Source organism: Saimiri boliviensis, chromosome 14 (genome assembly GCF_048565385.1).
Source record: "Saimiri boliviensis isolate mSaiBol1 chromosome 14, mSaiBol1.pri, whole genome shotgun sequence".
Lineage (NCBI taxonomy): Eukaryota > Metazoa > Chordata > Mammalia > Primates > Cebidae > Saimiri > Saimiri boliviensis.
Genome location: NC_133462.1, coordinates 39,103,573 through 39,116,395, shown reverse-complemented (window position 1 = coordinate 39,116,395; position 12,823 = coordinate 39,103,573). Strand labels below are relative to the sequence as shown.

General features: G+C 54.0%; 1 protein-coding gene across 7 annotated transcripts in view; it reads left to right on the top strand.

Annotated features, from left to right (window-relative positions):
- Positions 1 to 10,933, top strand: part of PNPLA6 (patatin like domain 6, lysophospholipase) — a 28,795-nt gene extending 17,862 nt beyond the window's left edge. For 4 of the 7 annotated variants that reach the window (XM_010349546.3, XM_010349545.3, XM_010349547.3 and 1 more), the window contains 14 exons: positions 840 to 983; positions 1,187 to 1,250; positions 1,532 to 1,700; positions 1,865 to 2,047; positions 2,226 to 2,344; positions 2,533 to 2,689; positions 3,503 to 3,619; positions 3,705 to 3,774; positions 4,218 to 4,334; positions 7,703 to 8,004; positions 9,822 to 9,938; positions 10,189 to 10,285; positions 10,382 to 10,491; positions 10,659 to 10,933. In XM_010349546.3, coding sequence (XP_010347848.2) covers positions 840 to 983; positions 1,187 to 1,250; positions 1,532 to 1,700; positions 1,865 to 2,047; positions 2,226 to 2,344; positions 2,533 to 2,689; positions 3,503 to 3,619; positions 3,705 to 3,774; positions 4,218 to 4,334; positions 7,703 to 8,004; positions 9,822 to 9,938; positions 10,189 to 10,285; positions 10,382 to 10,491; positions 10,659 to 10,733 — 1,841 coding nt within the window. In that variant the 3' untranslated portion in view covers positions 10,734 to 10,933. Of the gene's footprint in view, positions 1 to 839; positions 984 to 1,186; positions 1,251 to 1,531; positions 1,701 to 1,864; positions 2,048 to 2,225; positions 2,345 to 2,532; positions 2,690 to 3,502; positions 3,620 to 3,704; positions 3,775 to 4,015; positions 4,133 to 4,217; positions 4,335 to 7,702; positions 8,005 to 9,821; positions 9,939 to 10,188; positions 10,286 to 10,381; positions 10,492 to 10,658 lie in introns of all 7 variants that reach the window. The other 3 variants (XM_074384719.1, XM_003938878.4, XM_010349544.3) reach the window with 2 other exon arrangements.
- The last annotated feature ends 1,890 nt before the right edge of the window (positions 10,934 to 12,823 follow it).

The following is a 12,823-nucleotide window of genomic DNA, read 5'->3' as shown; positions in this document are numbered from 1 at the left end:
AGGGGCTAGGGGCTGTGGACACGCTTTTGAGCTTATTTAGATTGGTACAGGGGAGGAGGGATGCCACCAGTGAGAAGGCAGCGAGAGGTCTAGGCAAGATACGGGAGTTGACAACAGCTTGGTCTGGGCTGTCAGTGGAGAAGCTGGGAAGCAACAAATGGGTCAAAAGTAGCTTTATTTCTTTTCTTTCCTTTCCTTTTGGTTTTTTTTTTTTTTTTTTTTTTTTTTTTTTTTTTTTTTAGACAAAAGACAGGGTCTCACTCTGTCACCCAGGCTGGAGTGCAGTGGCTCAGCTCACTACAACTTCCGACTCCTGGGTTCAAGTGATTCTGCTGCCTCAGCCTCCCAAGTAGCTGGGATTCCAGGCATACACCACCATGCCTGGCTAATTGTTTTTTGTTTTTAGTAGAGTAGGGTTTCTCCATGTTGGCCTGGCTAAAAGTAGCTTTATTTCTGCCTCGTTTTGTGTTCAGTTCCCTCCACTGGACAAAGGAACCAAGGCCAGAATGGGGTGGGGGCACCAACCGATCTCCCAAGTACAGTGAATCTGAATGGTTGTAGAGTTGTGTAATGGATCCCACTGAGGTGATTAGGGTCCCACATGGAGGGTGGTTGACCAAGTTTTAACCAAAGAGGGGACAGTGGTTGAGGCTGAGGGTCCAGGACTAGAGCTATGGCTTTCCTTATGGTAGAGTCAAGACTTTGGGCAGCTAGGCGCTGCAGTTTGGGAGTGGAGGGGCAGGAATTTCAGATGCAGAGGAAGAGGAAGAAGAGGAGGAGGAGGGTTCATGTCTCCAGACACAGGTTCGCACCGCAGATCTCATCCATTGGGTTCTCAGCAGGCTCCGGGCTGGGTGTCCCCCCGCACTCGGAACTCACCAACCCAGCCAGCAACCTGGCAACAGTGGCAGTCCTGCCTGTGTGTGCTGAGGTGCCCATGGTGGCCTTCACACTGGAGCTGCAGCACGCTCTGCAGGCCATCGGTCAGTGGGGTGAGGGACATGGGTGGGGGCTGGCCATGGGGGGGACATTAGTGAGTGAGAGATGTTCGGGTAGGTCAGTTGGGGGTTGGGGGGGGGAACCAGGGTCACAGGTGCACGGTAATGGGTAATGGATATTCTCTTCCGAGTTAGGCCCCTGCTTTGTGGAGCATGGTTTCCAACCTCCCTTCCCCACCTACTTCTAGGTCCCACGCTACTCCTTAACAGTGATATCATCCGGGCACGCCTGGGGGCCTCCGCACTGGATAGGTGTGTATCGAGGAAGGGAGTGGGGAGGGTGATGGGTGGGCTTGGAGCTCCAAATTCTTTCAGACCTAGATTCAAGTTCTGATCTTCCAACCAGCAAACATGCGTCCTACCCATAGGTCAATGGGGAGATTCGCAGTGGTGTGAATCTGCCCACCAGGGCACAGATTTCTATGGTGGGGGTTTGGGTGTCTAGGCTCCTCCCAGCAACGGAGCTATGTGGTCTCGGGGAGCACACAACCCCCGGCCAGCCCCAGGATGACGCTGCCCCCATCCCACCCCAGCATCCAAGAGTTCCGGCTGTCAGGGTGGTTGGCCCAGCAGGAGGACGCACACCGCATCGTACTTTACCAGACAGACGCCTCACTGACGCCCTGGACTGTGCGCTGCCTGCGCCAGGCCGACTGCATCCTCATCGTGGGCCTAGGGGACCAGGAGCCCACCCTCGGCCAGGTCAGGAGGCCGTGCCCCCTCTCACTCACCTCGGGCCCCATCCCTTGCCCTCCCGTGCCTACACCAGGCCACGTGCACCCTCGCATGGGGGTAGGAAATCAGGACCCAGGTGTGGCTAGGTGGTGGCGGGGCAGCCGGTGACCTGCGCTGTCCATCTTCTGCAGCTGGAGCAGATGCTGGAGAACACAGCCGTGCGTGCTCTCAAGCAGCTCGTCCTGCTGCATCGAGAGGAGGGCGCGGGCCCCACGCGCACCGTGGAGTGGCTCAATATGCGTAGCTGGTGTTCCGGGCACCTGCACCTGCGCTGTCCGCGCCGCCTTTTCTCGCGCCGCAGCCCTGCCAAGCTGGTGAGGAGTGGGCGGGCCCCCGCTTTCCAGGGAGTGGCTACTGGGCGTGGTTTGTGATATTGGGGCAGGGCCTGGGAGATCTGGGGACAGGTTCAAAGGTAAGGGTGTCCCGGGGTGGGGAGGCCATCTGCCGGACCCCGCCTTCATGCTCGGGTCGCGGCTCTCTCCCCCATCCCAGCATGAGCTCTACGAGAAGGTTTTCTCCAGGCGCGCGGACCGGCACAGTGACTTCTCCCGCTTGGCGAGGGTGCTCACAGGGAACACCATTGCCCTCGTGCTGGGCGGGGGCGGGGCCAGGTGAGGGGCGGGGCTTGCTCTCTGGGGGCGGGGCCTGGTATTCGAGGGTGGAGCTTCTTCTCGGGAGAGACCCTGTGAATGCGGGCCGGCCCTTTGTTCCTTAGCTGTGTGGGAGGTGGGAGGAGGTAGGGGCAGAGGAGTTCCTACAAGTGGGGCCTAGAGGGTCACTGGGCCCGTTTTCCCGGCAGGGGCTGCTCGCACATTGGGGTGCTGAAGGCATTAGAGGAGGCGGGTGTTCCTGTGGACCTGGTCGGCGGCACGTCCATTGGCTCTTTCATCGGGGCCCTGTACGCGGAAGAGCGCAGCGCCAGCCGCACGAAGCAGCGGGCCCGGGAGTGGGCCAAGGTGTGTGTTGGGAGGAGGGGTTGTGGCACCCCAGAAGCGCCATAAAACCCGTGGCTCCACCCTAACCTGATCTTATAGGGGGCCTCTGGGCTTAGGGTGACCCTTGATTGAGTCTGTGAACCCCACATGTCCGGACTTTTATAGATAAGCCTCTAGGACTCTGAGTGACCACTCTGGGACCTTCTGTGTAGTGACCCTAACCCATAACCCCTAGCTAGAGCACCCAGGGCCCTTGGTGACCACATCATTCCGAAGTGCTCCTTTTTTTGTTGTTGTTAGTTTGAGATGGAGTCTGCCGGGTGCGGTGGCTCACGCCTTTAATCGTAGCCCTTTGGGAGGCCGAGGTGGGTGGATCACTTGCAGTCAGGAGTTCAAGACCAGCCTGGCCATCATGGAGAAACCCCATCTTTAAAAAAAAAAAAAAGAAGAAGAAGAAAAGAGATGGAGTCTCGCCCTGTGGCCCAGGCTGGAGGGCAATGGTGCCATCTCAGCTCACTGCAGTCTCCACCTTCTCAGTTCAAGTGATTCTCCTGACTCAGCTTCCCAAGTAGCTGGGACTACAGACGTGCCCCACCAGCCCAGCAAATTTTTTTTGTATTTTAGTAGATACAGAGTTTTACCATGTTGGCTAGGTTGCTCTCGAATTCCTGGCCTCAAGTGATCTGCCCACCTCAGCCTTTCAAAGTAGGGGGATTTGTGACGTCAGCCACTGCGCCAGGCCCCTAAGTGCTCCCTGCTCACCCTCTATTGGGGAACCCTATCTGTGACCCCACATGACCTCTATTTGACCCTATCTGGCCCCATTGTCCCTAGAGCATGACTTCGGTGCTGGAACCAGTGTTGGATCTCACGTACCCAGTCACCTCCATGTTCACTGGCTCTGCCTTTAACCGCAGCATCCACCGGGTCTTCCAGGATAAGCAGATTGAGGTAGGCCCACCCCATCCCTTGCCCTGCCCACCCCTCCCGAAAGGATTCCCCTATTCCTTCCCCACCTCGGTCCCTCTCCCCACAGGACCTGTGGCTGCCTTATTTCAACGTGACCACAGATATCACCGCCTCAGCCATGCGAGTCCATAAAGATGGTGGGTGTCCCCGCCCAGCCCGCAGCAACCGCTGACGCCACGTGGGGTTGGGGGGATGCTTCTGGGAGGGCCGCTGAGCGTCTGGGACGTTGTTAACACGAGTGACCGTCCACCCCGGCCCGATCACCGACCACTAACCGCCACCCACTAATGCCCCGGAGACCCCAGGTACGTCGGTCCTCAGGGGAGGGGAGCAGGAAGGCTTGTCGGGCGCCTTACCACCCTCACGCCGTCCCCACAGGCTGCGTGTGGCGTTACATCCGGGCCAGCGCCTCCTACTGCCCCTACCTGCCCCCACTGTGCGATCCCAAGGACGGGCACCTGCTGGTGGATGGGTGCTACGTTAACAACGTCCCAGGTCAGCGAGTCCACTGGGCTGGCCGGTCTTCCAGCATGTCTGAGCGTGTCTGTGCGTGTCTGTGTCTGTGTGTCCCACCGCGCAGGCTCCCTGTGGCGGTATGTGCGCGCCAGCATGACGCTGTCGGGCTACCTGCCCCCGCTGTGCGACCCCAAGGACGGGCACCTGCTCATGGATGGCGGCTACATCAACAACCTGCCAGGCAAGTGGCTGCCCAAGCTGCCCACACACGCGAGCCCCGCCCGCACCACATGCATGGCACACACAGACGGCTCTGTGACAGGACGCATGCCCAAGCCGCCTGTGCGGGGTGCAGACACACACACACACACACACACACACACACACACACACAGACACAGTCACGTGCCCAAGATGATACATGGATGTGCTCACGGCCGGCAACACGTGCAGTTAAAATCTACATCCTGGCTGGGCGCTGTGGCTCACGCCTGTAATCCCGCATTTAGGAGGCTGAGGCAGGCAGATTACCTGAGATCAGGAGACCATCCTGGCCAACATGGTGAAACCTGTCTCTACTCAGAATAACAAAAAATTAGCTGGGCGTGGTGGTGGGTGCTTGTAATCCCAACTACTCCAGAAGCTGAGGCAGGAGAATCACTTGAACCCGGGAGATGGAGGTTGCAGGGAGCTGAGGTCGCACCATTGCACTCCAGTTTGGGTGACAGAGCGAGACTCCATCTTAAAAAAAAAAAACTGCAGGCCAGGCGCGGTGGCTCAAGCCTGTAATCCCAGCACTTTGGGAGGCCGAGACGGGTGGATCACGAGTTCGAGAGATCGAGACCATCCTGGTCAACATGGTGAAACCCCGTCTCTACTAAAAAACTACAAAAAATTAGCTGGGCATGGTGGCGTGTGCCTGTAATTCCAGCTACTCAGGAGGCTGAGGCAGGAGAATTGCTTGAACCCAGGAGGCGGAGGTTGCGGTGAGCCGAGATCGCGCCATTGCACTCCAGCCTGGGTAGCAAGAGCTAAACTCCGTCACAAAAAAAAAAAAAAAAAAAAAAAAAAAAAAAAAAAAACTGCAGCCACCTGCTGGAGTGTTGTGTTAAGCCCAAGTGGTGTACACTCGAGGGATGGGTGCCCATGTCCACATGCACATCAGGGAATATGCAGGTGAAATGTGACACTCATGCGTGCACACCAGCTACACACACACATGCATTCCCTCAGGGGCAGGTAAGGCACATGCACATGTGTACACACAGCCAGGTACATGAGCACGGGTGAACACGCGTGTCAGTGAAAGAGGTCATTTATCGATGCATGCCAGTCTGTCCCAGTTGCCCTGGACATTCCCTAAAACATGCAGGGATGTGCACACACTTAGAAGGGATGCCACAGCTCTGTGACCTGATTAAGCCAGGCCTGCCACCTTTATGGGTGTATGTGAGAGGCGGGCAGGTACACAACTTAAAATTTTGGCCGGGCACAGTGGCTCATGCTGGTAATCCCAGCACTTTGGGAGGCCAAGGTGGGAGGATCACCTGAGGTCAGGAGTTTGAGACCCACCTTGCCAACATAGTGAAACCCGATCTCTATTAAAAATACAAAAATTAGCTGGGCATGGTAGTGGGTGCCTGTAATTCCAGCTACTCAGGAGGCTGAGGCGGGAGAATTGCTTGAACCCAGGGGCCGGAGGTTACAGTGAGCCAAGATTCACTCTAGCCTCAGCAAAAGAGTGAGACTGTGTCAAAAAAACAAAAACAAAAAAATTCCACACCCAGAAGTGTGTATACCCAAATAGAAATGTATGATAGCTACACACATGCTTACTATCTTTTAGGCCGGAGTGGGCAAACTATGACCCACAGGCTGAATCTGGCCCTCTGTTTGATTTTATAAATAAAGCTTTATTGAGCCAGGCAGGGTGGCTCACAACTGTAACTCCCGCACTTTGGGAGGCTGAGGCAGACAGATCACCTAAGGTCAGACGTTCAAGACCAGCCTGACCAATATGGCAAAACCCTGTCTTTACTAAAAATACAAAAATTAGCCGGATGTGGTGGCACACACCTGTAATCTGAGCTACTCAGGAGGTTGAGGCAGGAGAATTGCCTGAACCCAGGCGAAGGAGGTTGCAGTGAGCCGAGATCACGCCACCACACCTCAGCCTGGGCAACAGTGAGAGTCCATCTCTAAAAAAAAAAAAAAGTTTGACACAGCCCACCCAGTCATTTCCGTGGCTGCTTCTGCGCAGCAGATGTGGAGTCACTGGGACAGAAACCATGTGGTCCACAAAGACAGAGTTACCTCCTCTCAGCCCTTTGCAGAGTTTGCCAACTCCTCCCACTGCTATAGGCTTTCTAGACAGATAAACACATGTCTTAAAGCCACTCACGTGAGCATGTGTGTGCAGACCTGCAGGTGACAGCACACGGAGATTCACAAGGAAACATGTCTGGACAGTGATCCAGGACTGTAATGAACATGAACAGCCCCAGGTGTGTCTACAGGGATGAAGGCACAGCCAGAGATGGACCTGTTCACAGAAACAGCCTCCCATGGGGTCTTAGACAGCAGGGCCGCAAGCAGGCATACACGGACACAGGGACATCAACACATGGACCTAGACCCATAGAGAACCTCTAGGGAGCTTGTTTGAAATCTCCATCCACCTGCTGGTGTGCTGTTAGGCACAAGTGGATATACATTCAAGATCCCTTACAAGAGATGCATGTGTAAAGTCCAGTAGAGAACTGGGTGTCTTCCTGGGCTGCATCTGGCTACAGGACATTGGTTTTGCTTCCCCAGAATCACTGGGAGATTCTCCCTGAGGCACACAGCCATGCAGACACAGGCCCATGGACACACCACCCGCCCCCGTCCACTCCCTCTGTCCCTTCTCCTTACTCTCTGTCCCTTGTCTCAGCCTCAAGAACCCCCTCTGTGCCTGAGTTCTTGCTCCTTTCATGTCTCTGACCCGGGTATCTCTTTCTCCTGCTGTCTCTACTCTGTCTGTCTCTCTCCTTCTATGTCTCTGTTTCCCTTGTGTCTAGCCTCCTGTCTCTTCTCCCACTTCCTTTGTCCCTGATTCCCCAGAACTCAAGACTCTCAATATTTGCTGGGCGTGGTGGCTCACACCTGTAATCCCAACACTTTGGGAGACCAAAGTGGGCAGATCACTTGAGGTCAGGAGTTTGAGGCCAGCCTGGCCAACGTGATGAAACCCTATTTCTACTAAAAATACAAAATTAGCCAGGCATGGTGGTGTGTGGCTCTAATCCCAGCAACTCCGGAGCCTGAGGCAGGAGAATCTCTTGAACCGGGGAGGCGGAGGTTGCACTGAACTGAGATGGCACCACTGCACTCCAACCTGGGTGACAAAATCAGACACTGTCTCAAAAAAAAAAAAAAAACCCAACACCTGATCCCACCCCCTCAACTTGAATTGCATCATTTCCATGCCCTGTACATGGCAGCATGTCGTTTGCATGTATGGGTTTTTTTATGTGATCATTTGCATGATGGCGTCTGTATGACTGGGTTGAACATCTCTGCCCCGGGCCCCTGAGGGGAGAGCAACCTGCTGACCCCCTGGCCCCACAGCGGACATCGCCCGCAGCATGGGTGCCAAAACAGTCATCGCCATTGATGTGGGGAGCCAGGACGAGACAGACCTCAGCACCTACGGGGACAGCCTGTCTGGCTGGTGGCTGCTGTGGAAACGGCTGAACCCCTGGGCGGACAAAGTGAAGGTTCCAGACATGGCCGAGATCCAGTCCCGCCTGGCCTACGTGTCCTGCGTGCGACAGCTGGAGGTGGTCAAGTCTAGCTCCTACTGCGAGTACCTGCGCCCTCCCATTGACTGCTTCAAGACCATGGACTTCGGGAAGTTCGACCAGATCTATGTGAGTGGGCAGAAGTGGCATGGTGCCTGCGTATTTAAGTAGCAAAGCGTTGCTGGTGGTTTGGCAAAGCTTTGCCACTTAAAGCCCAGAGCAGTGTGGTGGGGAGGAATCCAGGAATCCCATCTGGAATCTGTGGGAAACAGATCTGTGATCAATTAGTGATGTCTGCAGGGGATGTGGTAGGGGTGTGGCTGTGCATGTGCTGTGTATTAACTGTTTCTCCTTATGAGCCACCTGCACCCCGGGGAGCACTGTATAGCGATTTCTAGTGCCATTTCTGTGTTGGTGGGAATAAGAAGAGTGATGGAGTAGTAATGTCTGCCACAGGTCCAGGAGAGGGAGGTAGCAATGTGTTTGTTACGTGCCACTGACCCTGAAAAAATGTGCCATACCCTAGCTAACTGAAATTGATCAGGGGGCCAGACATGGTGACTCATACCTGTAATCCCAGCACCTTGGGAAGCTGAAGTGGGAGGATTGCTTGAAGCCAGGAGTTCAAGACCAGCCTGGGCAACATAGCAACACCCCAACTCTACAAAGATTAAAAATAAAAAATTGCCGGGCGTGGTGGCTCAAGCCTGTAATCCCAGCACTTTGGGAGGCCGAGGCGGGTGGATCATGAGGTCAAGAGATCGAGACCATCCTGGTCAATATGGTGAAACCCCGTCTCTACTAAAAATACAAAAAAGTAGCTGGGCATGGTGGCACATGCCTGTAATCTGAGCTACTCAGGAGGCTGAGGCAGGAGAATTGCCTGAACCCAGGAGACGGAGTTTGCGGTGAGCCAAGATCGCGCCATTGCACTCCAGCCTGGGTAACGAGAGCGAAACTCCATCTCAAAAAAAAATAAAAATAAAAATAAATAAATAAATAAATAAATAAATAATTAGCTGGGTGTGGTGGTAAATGCCTGTCACCCCAGCTACTCGGGAGGCTAAAGTGGGAGGATTGCTTGAGCTCAGGAGTTCAAGGCTGCAGTGAGCGGTGATTGTATCACTGTACTCCAGCCTGAATGACAGAGCAAAACTCTGTCTCTAAGAAAAAAGAAAGGGCCAGGCGCAGTGGCTCATGCATATAATCACAGCATTTTGGGAGGCCGAGGCAGGCAGATCACTTGAAATCAGGAGTTTGACACCACCTGGTCAACTCGTAGTAAAACCTCGTCTCTACTAAATATACAAAAGTTAGCCAGGTGTGGTGGCACATGCCTGTAGTCCCAGCTACTTAAGAGGCTAAAGCAGGAGAATCGCTTGAACCCAGGAGATGGAGGTTGCAGTGAACCAAGATTGTGCCACTGCACTCAAGCCTGGGAGTGCAGTCTCATCCTAATAATTTTAAAAATTAAATATTAATAAACATTTTTAAAAGAAATTAATCAGTAGCTGCAGCCCAGAAGCCCTGAGTCTGAGTAGAAGAAATATGTGATGTCCTTTGTGGGCTCACTGGGCTAGCATGCCATGAGAAACTTAAAATGTTTGCTGTGGGCTTGGGAGACGGCGATGTCCACAGGTGTACTCCCTGTTTGCAGACTTCAGAGTAAGCTTGCACATCACCACCTTGTGTTATTTGGTACCCAGCACCCTGCATGGGGCCAAGTGGGAAAGAACATGGAGAGACTGGTTGGTAATGTCTGCCAACAGCAGGACAGGGAATGTGTGGGTGAGTGTGCTCTGTGCAGCTGACTGTGAAATAGATTTAGTTTCAAATGCCAGCTCCCCCAGAGCATCAGGCTTTTGAGGGACCAGAGAAGGGGCAGACAGAGTGGGGACAAGCAAAGCAAGATTGCAGGCATAGACTCAGCCCCTCACTTTCTATAGGATGTGGGCTACCAGTACGGGAAGGCGGTGTTTGGAGGCTGGAGCCGTGGCGACGTCATTGAGAAAATGCTCACAGACCGGCGGTCTGCAGACCTCAATGAGAGCCGCCGTGCAGATGTAAGCCTGTGCTGCTCCCGTGCTGGGGCCACTCTGACTCCAGTGATTCCAAAGCCGGGCCCCCTGAAAGTCTCCTGCAAACCTCAGATGGCCCCATATATCCTGGGTTTTGCTGAGCTCTCAGACCTCTGCTGATTTCAGAGAGTTCCCATCCTAGGATCTCCTCTAAGCCCCCAATGCACCACTGGGCCCCCCAGGGGCCCCAGGACTCTATGACCTCCCCAAGAGCCTCACCAACATCACCCCACAGGTGCTTGCTTTCCCAAGCTCTGGTTTCACCGACTTGGCAGAGATTGTGTCCCGGATTGAGCCCCCCACGAGCTACGTCTCCGATGGCTGTGCTGATGGTGAGGGGCCCAGAGGACTCCCAAGAGGGAGGGGAGTGGCTGGAGATGGCAGGCCAGCCCTGATCCCCTCACCCATGCCCTGCTCCCCGATTCCAGGAGAGGAGTCAGATTGCCTGACAGAGTATGAGGAGGATGCCGGACCCGACTGCTCAAGGGATGAAGGCGGGTCCCCCGAGGGAGCAAGCCCCAGCACTGCCTCTGAGATGGTGAGAGTGGGCAGCCCAGGGTCCCCTCACATCCTCGGAAGGGTCATGAGTACAGTGGGAGGGGGTGTATCTGAGATCCTGTGTGCTGGGTGCTGGCTGACATGTGCTCAGTGATGTATCAGTGTCCCATACTGGGTGACATGCATGTGTGTGAACTGTCCCTGCAGGAGGAGGAGAAGTTGATTCTCCGGCACCGGCGCTGTCTGCCCCAGGAGCCACCCGGCTCAGCCACAGATGCCTGAGGACCTCGCCAGGGGTCACCCCTTTATCCCCGTCCCTGGACTGGGCTGGGGATGGCCCTGTGGGGGTACTCACTCCCCCTCCTGCTGCTATGCCTGTGACCCCCGGGGCCCACGCACTGGACTGACCAGCCCCGAGGGGGCACAGTGCTGCACTGATGACTTGACCAGTCCCCTCCCCCAATAAACTCACCTCTTGAAAATGGCCTCCTGTCATCTTCAGGTTGGGGGCTCACCTTCTGTGCTCAGGATGGCGGGGGATGCAGTCTGACACACCTGGTGTTTGCCCCGTGTGGGGAATGCCTTTCTAGAATTCATAAGGAGCCCCGCTAGGTGCTTCTCCCCACTCTGCCCCCTTTCTGGCACCTCAGAAGCCAGTGCTGACTCCAGACAATGCCCGAACATTCCATGCCACCCTCCAGAGCTCACAGGTGCTCTTGGGGGCCTGATATGGCACCCCGCAATTTCTTTTCTTTCTTTCTTTTCTTTTTTCTTTTTTTTTTTTTTGAGACAGTCTCGCTCTGTTGCTCAGGCTGGAGTGCAGTGGCATGATCTCCACTCATTGCAACCTCCACCTCCCAGGTTCAAGTGATTCTCTTGCCTTAGCCTCCTGAGTAGCTGGGATTACAGGCACCCACCACTATGCTCAACTAAATTCTGTGTTTATTTATTTATTTAATTTTTGAGACCGTGCTTCCCTCTGTTGCCTAGGCTGGAGTGTAGTGGTGCAATCTCAGCTTACTGCAGCCTCCAACTCCTGGATTCAAGTGATTCTCCTGCCTCAGCCTTCCAAGTAGCTGGAACTATAGGCGAGCACCACCATGCCTGGCTAATTTTTTTATTTTTCGTAGAAACAGGGTTTCACCTTGTTGGCTACGCTAGTCTCAAACTCCTGGCCTCAAGCCATCCACCTGCCTCAGCCTTCCAAAGTGCTGGGATCATAGGCATATGCCACCACATCTGGCCTTAATTTTTGTATTTTTAGTAGAGTCGGGGTTTCACCATGTTGCCCAGGCTGGTCTCAAACTGGCCCACTTCGGCCTCCCAAAGTGCTGGGATTACAGGCGTGAGGCACCATGCCCAGCCAGAACTGTTTATGCACCATGCCCAGCCAGAACTTTTCCTTGTTTATGGCTGAATAATATTTCATTGGATAGATGGACCACATAGTGTTTATTGGTTCATCAGTTGGACATGAGTTCTTCTACCTTGTGGCTGTGGTGACTCATGCTGCTGTGAACACGGTGTACAGGTATCTAGATCTCTGCTTTCAATTTCCTTGGTTAGATGCTCAGGAATGGAATTGTTAGGCAATATGGAGATTCTGCATCGAATTGAGGAACCACCTAACTTTTCCACAGCAGCTGCACCGTTTTACATTCCCACCGACCGTCAGTGCCTTGTGCTGTCAGTACCATGGACAGGGGAGGTGCTGTCCGAGGTGCTAATGACGTCCCCTCTGTATCTTTCCCTCCAAGCCCGTGATATCCCTGCACCCTCCAGATCTCTGGGTTTTGAGGGTGGGTGGTGGGAGGGACATTAAGCCGAAAGTTCAGTCCGTAATTCTGGTTGTACCAGCCTTCATCCTATTCCTCAAATTCTCCATCTATTCCTGGCTCAAAGCCCAGAATTGGGCTTTTTACTTTCTGTGTAGCTTCTTAAGCCTATTCTCAATTGTCACCTCTTCGGACTGTGTACAGTAACTTCCCTGTCCTTGTTGGCCTCTGTCTTTTTGCCTTTAGAGCACTTCATTTGTCACAGTTGTTTCATTTGTTTTTTATTGTTTTACTTTACTGTTACTATTGTTTGACACACGATCCCACTCTGTCACACAGGCTGGAGTATGGTGGTGCGATCATGGCTCACAGCAGCTTTGACCTCCTGAGCTCAAGTGGTCATCCCACCTCAACCTCCCAAGTAGCTGGGACTACATGTGCAAGTCACCACAACCAGCTAGTTTTGAATTTTTATTTTGTAGAGGTGGAGTCTCACCATGTTGTTGTCCAGACTGGTCTCAAACTTTTGGACTCAAGCAGTCTGCCTCTTTTGGCCTCCTAAAATGATGAGATTACAGGTATAAAGTTGTCTCTGTT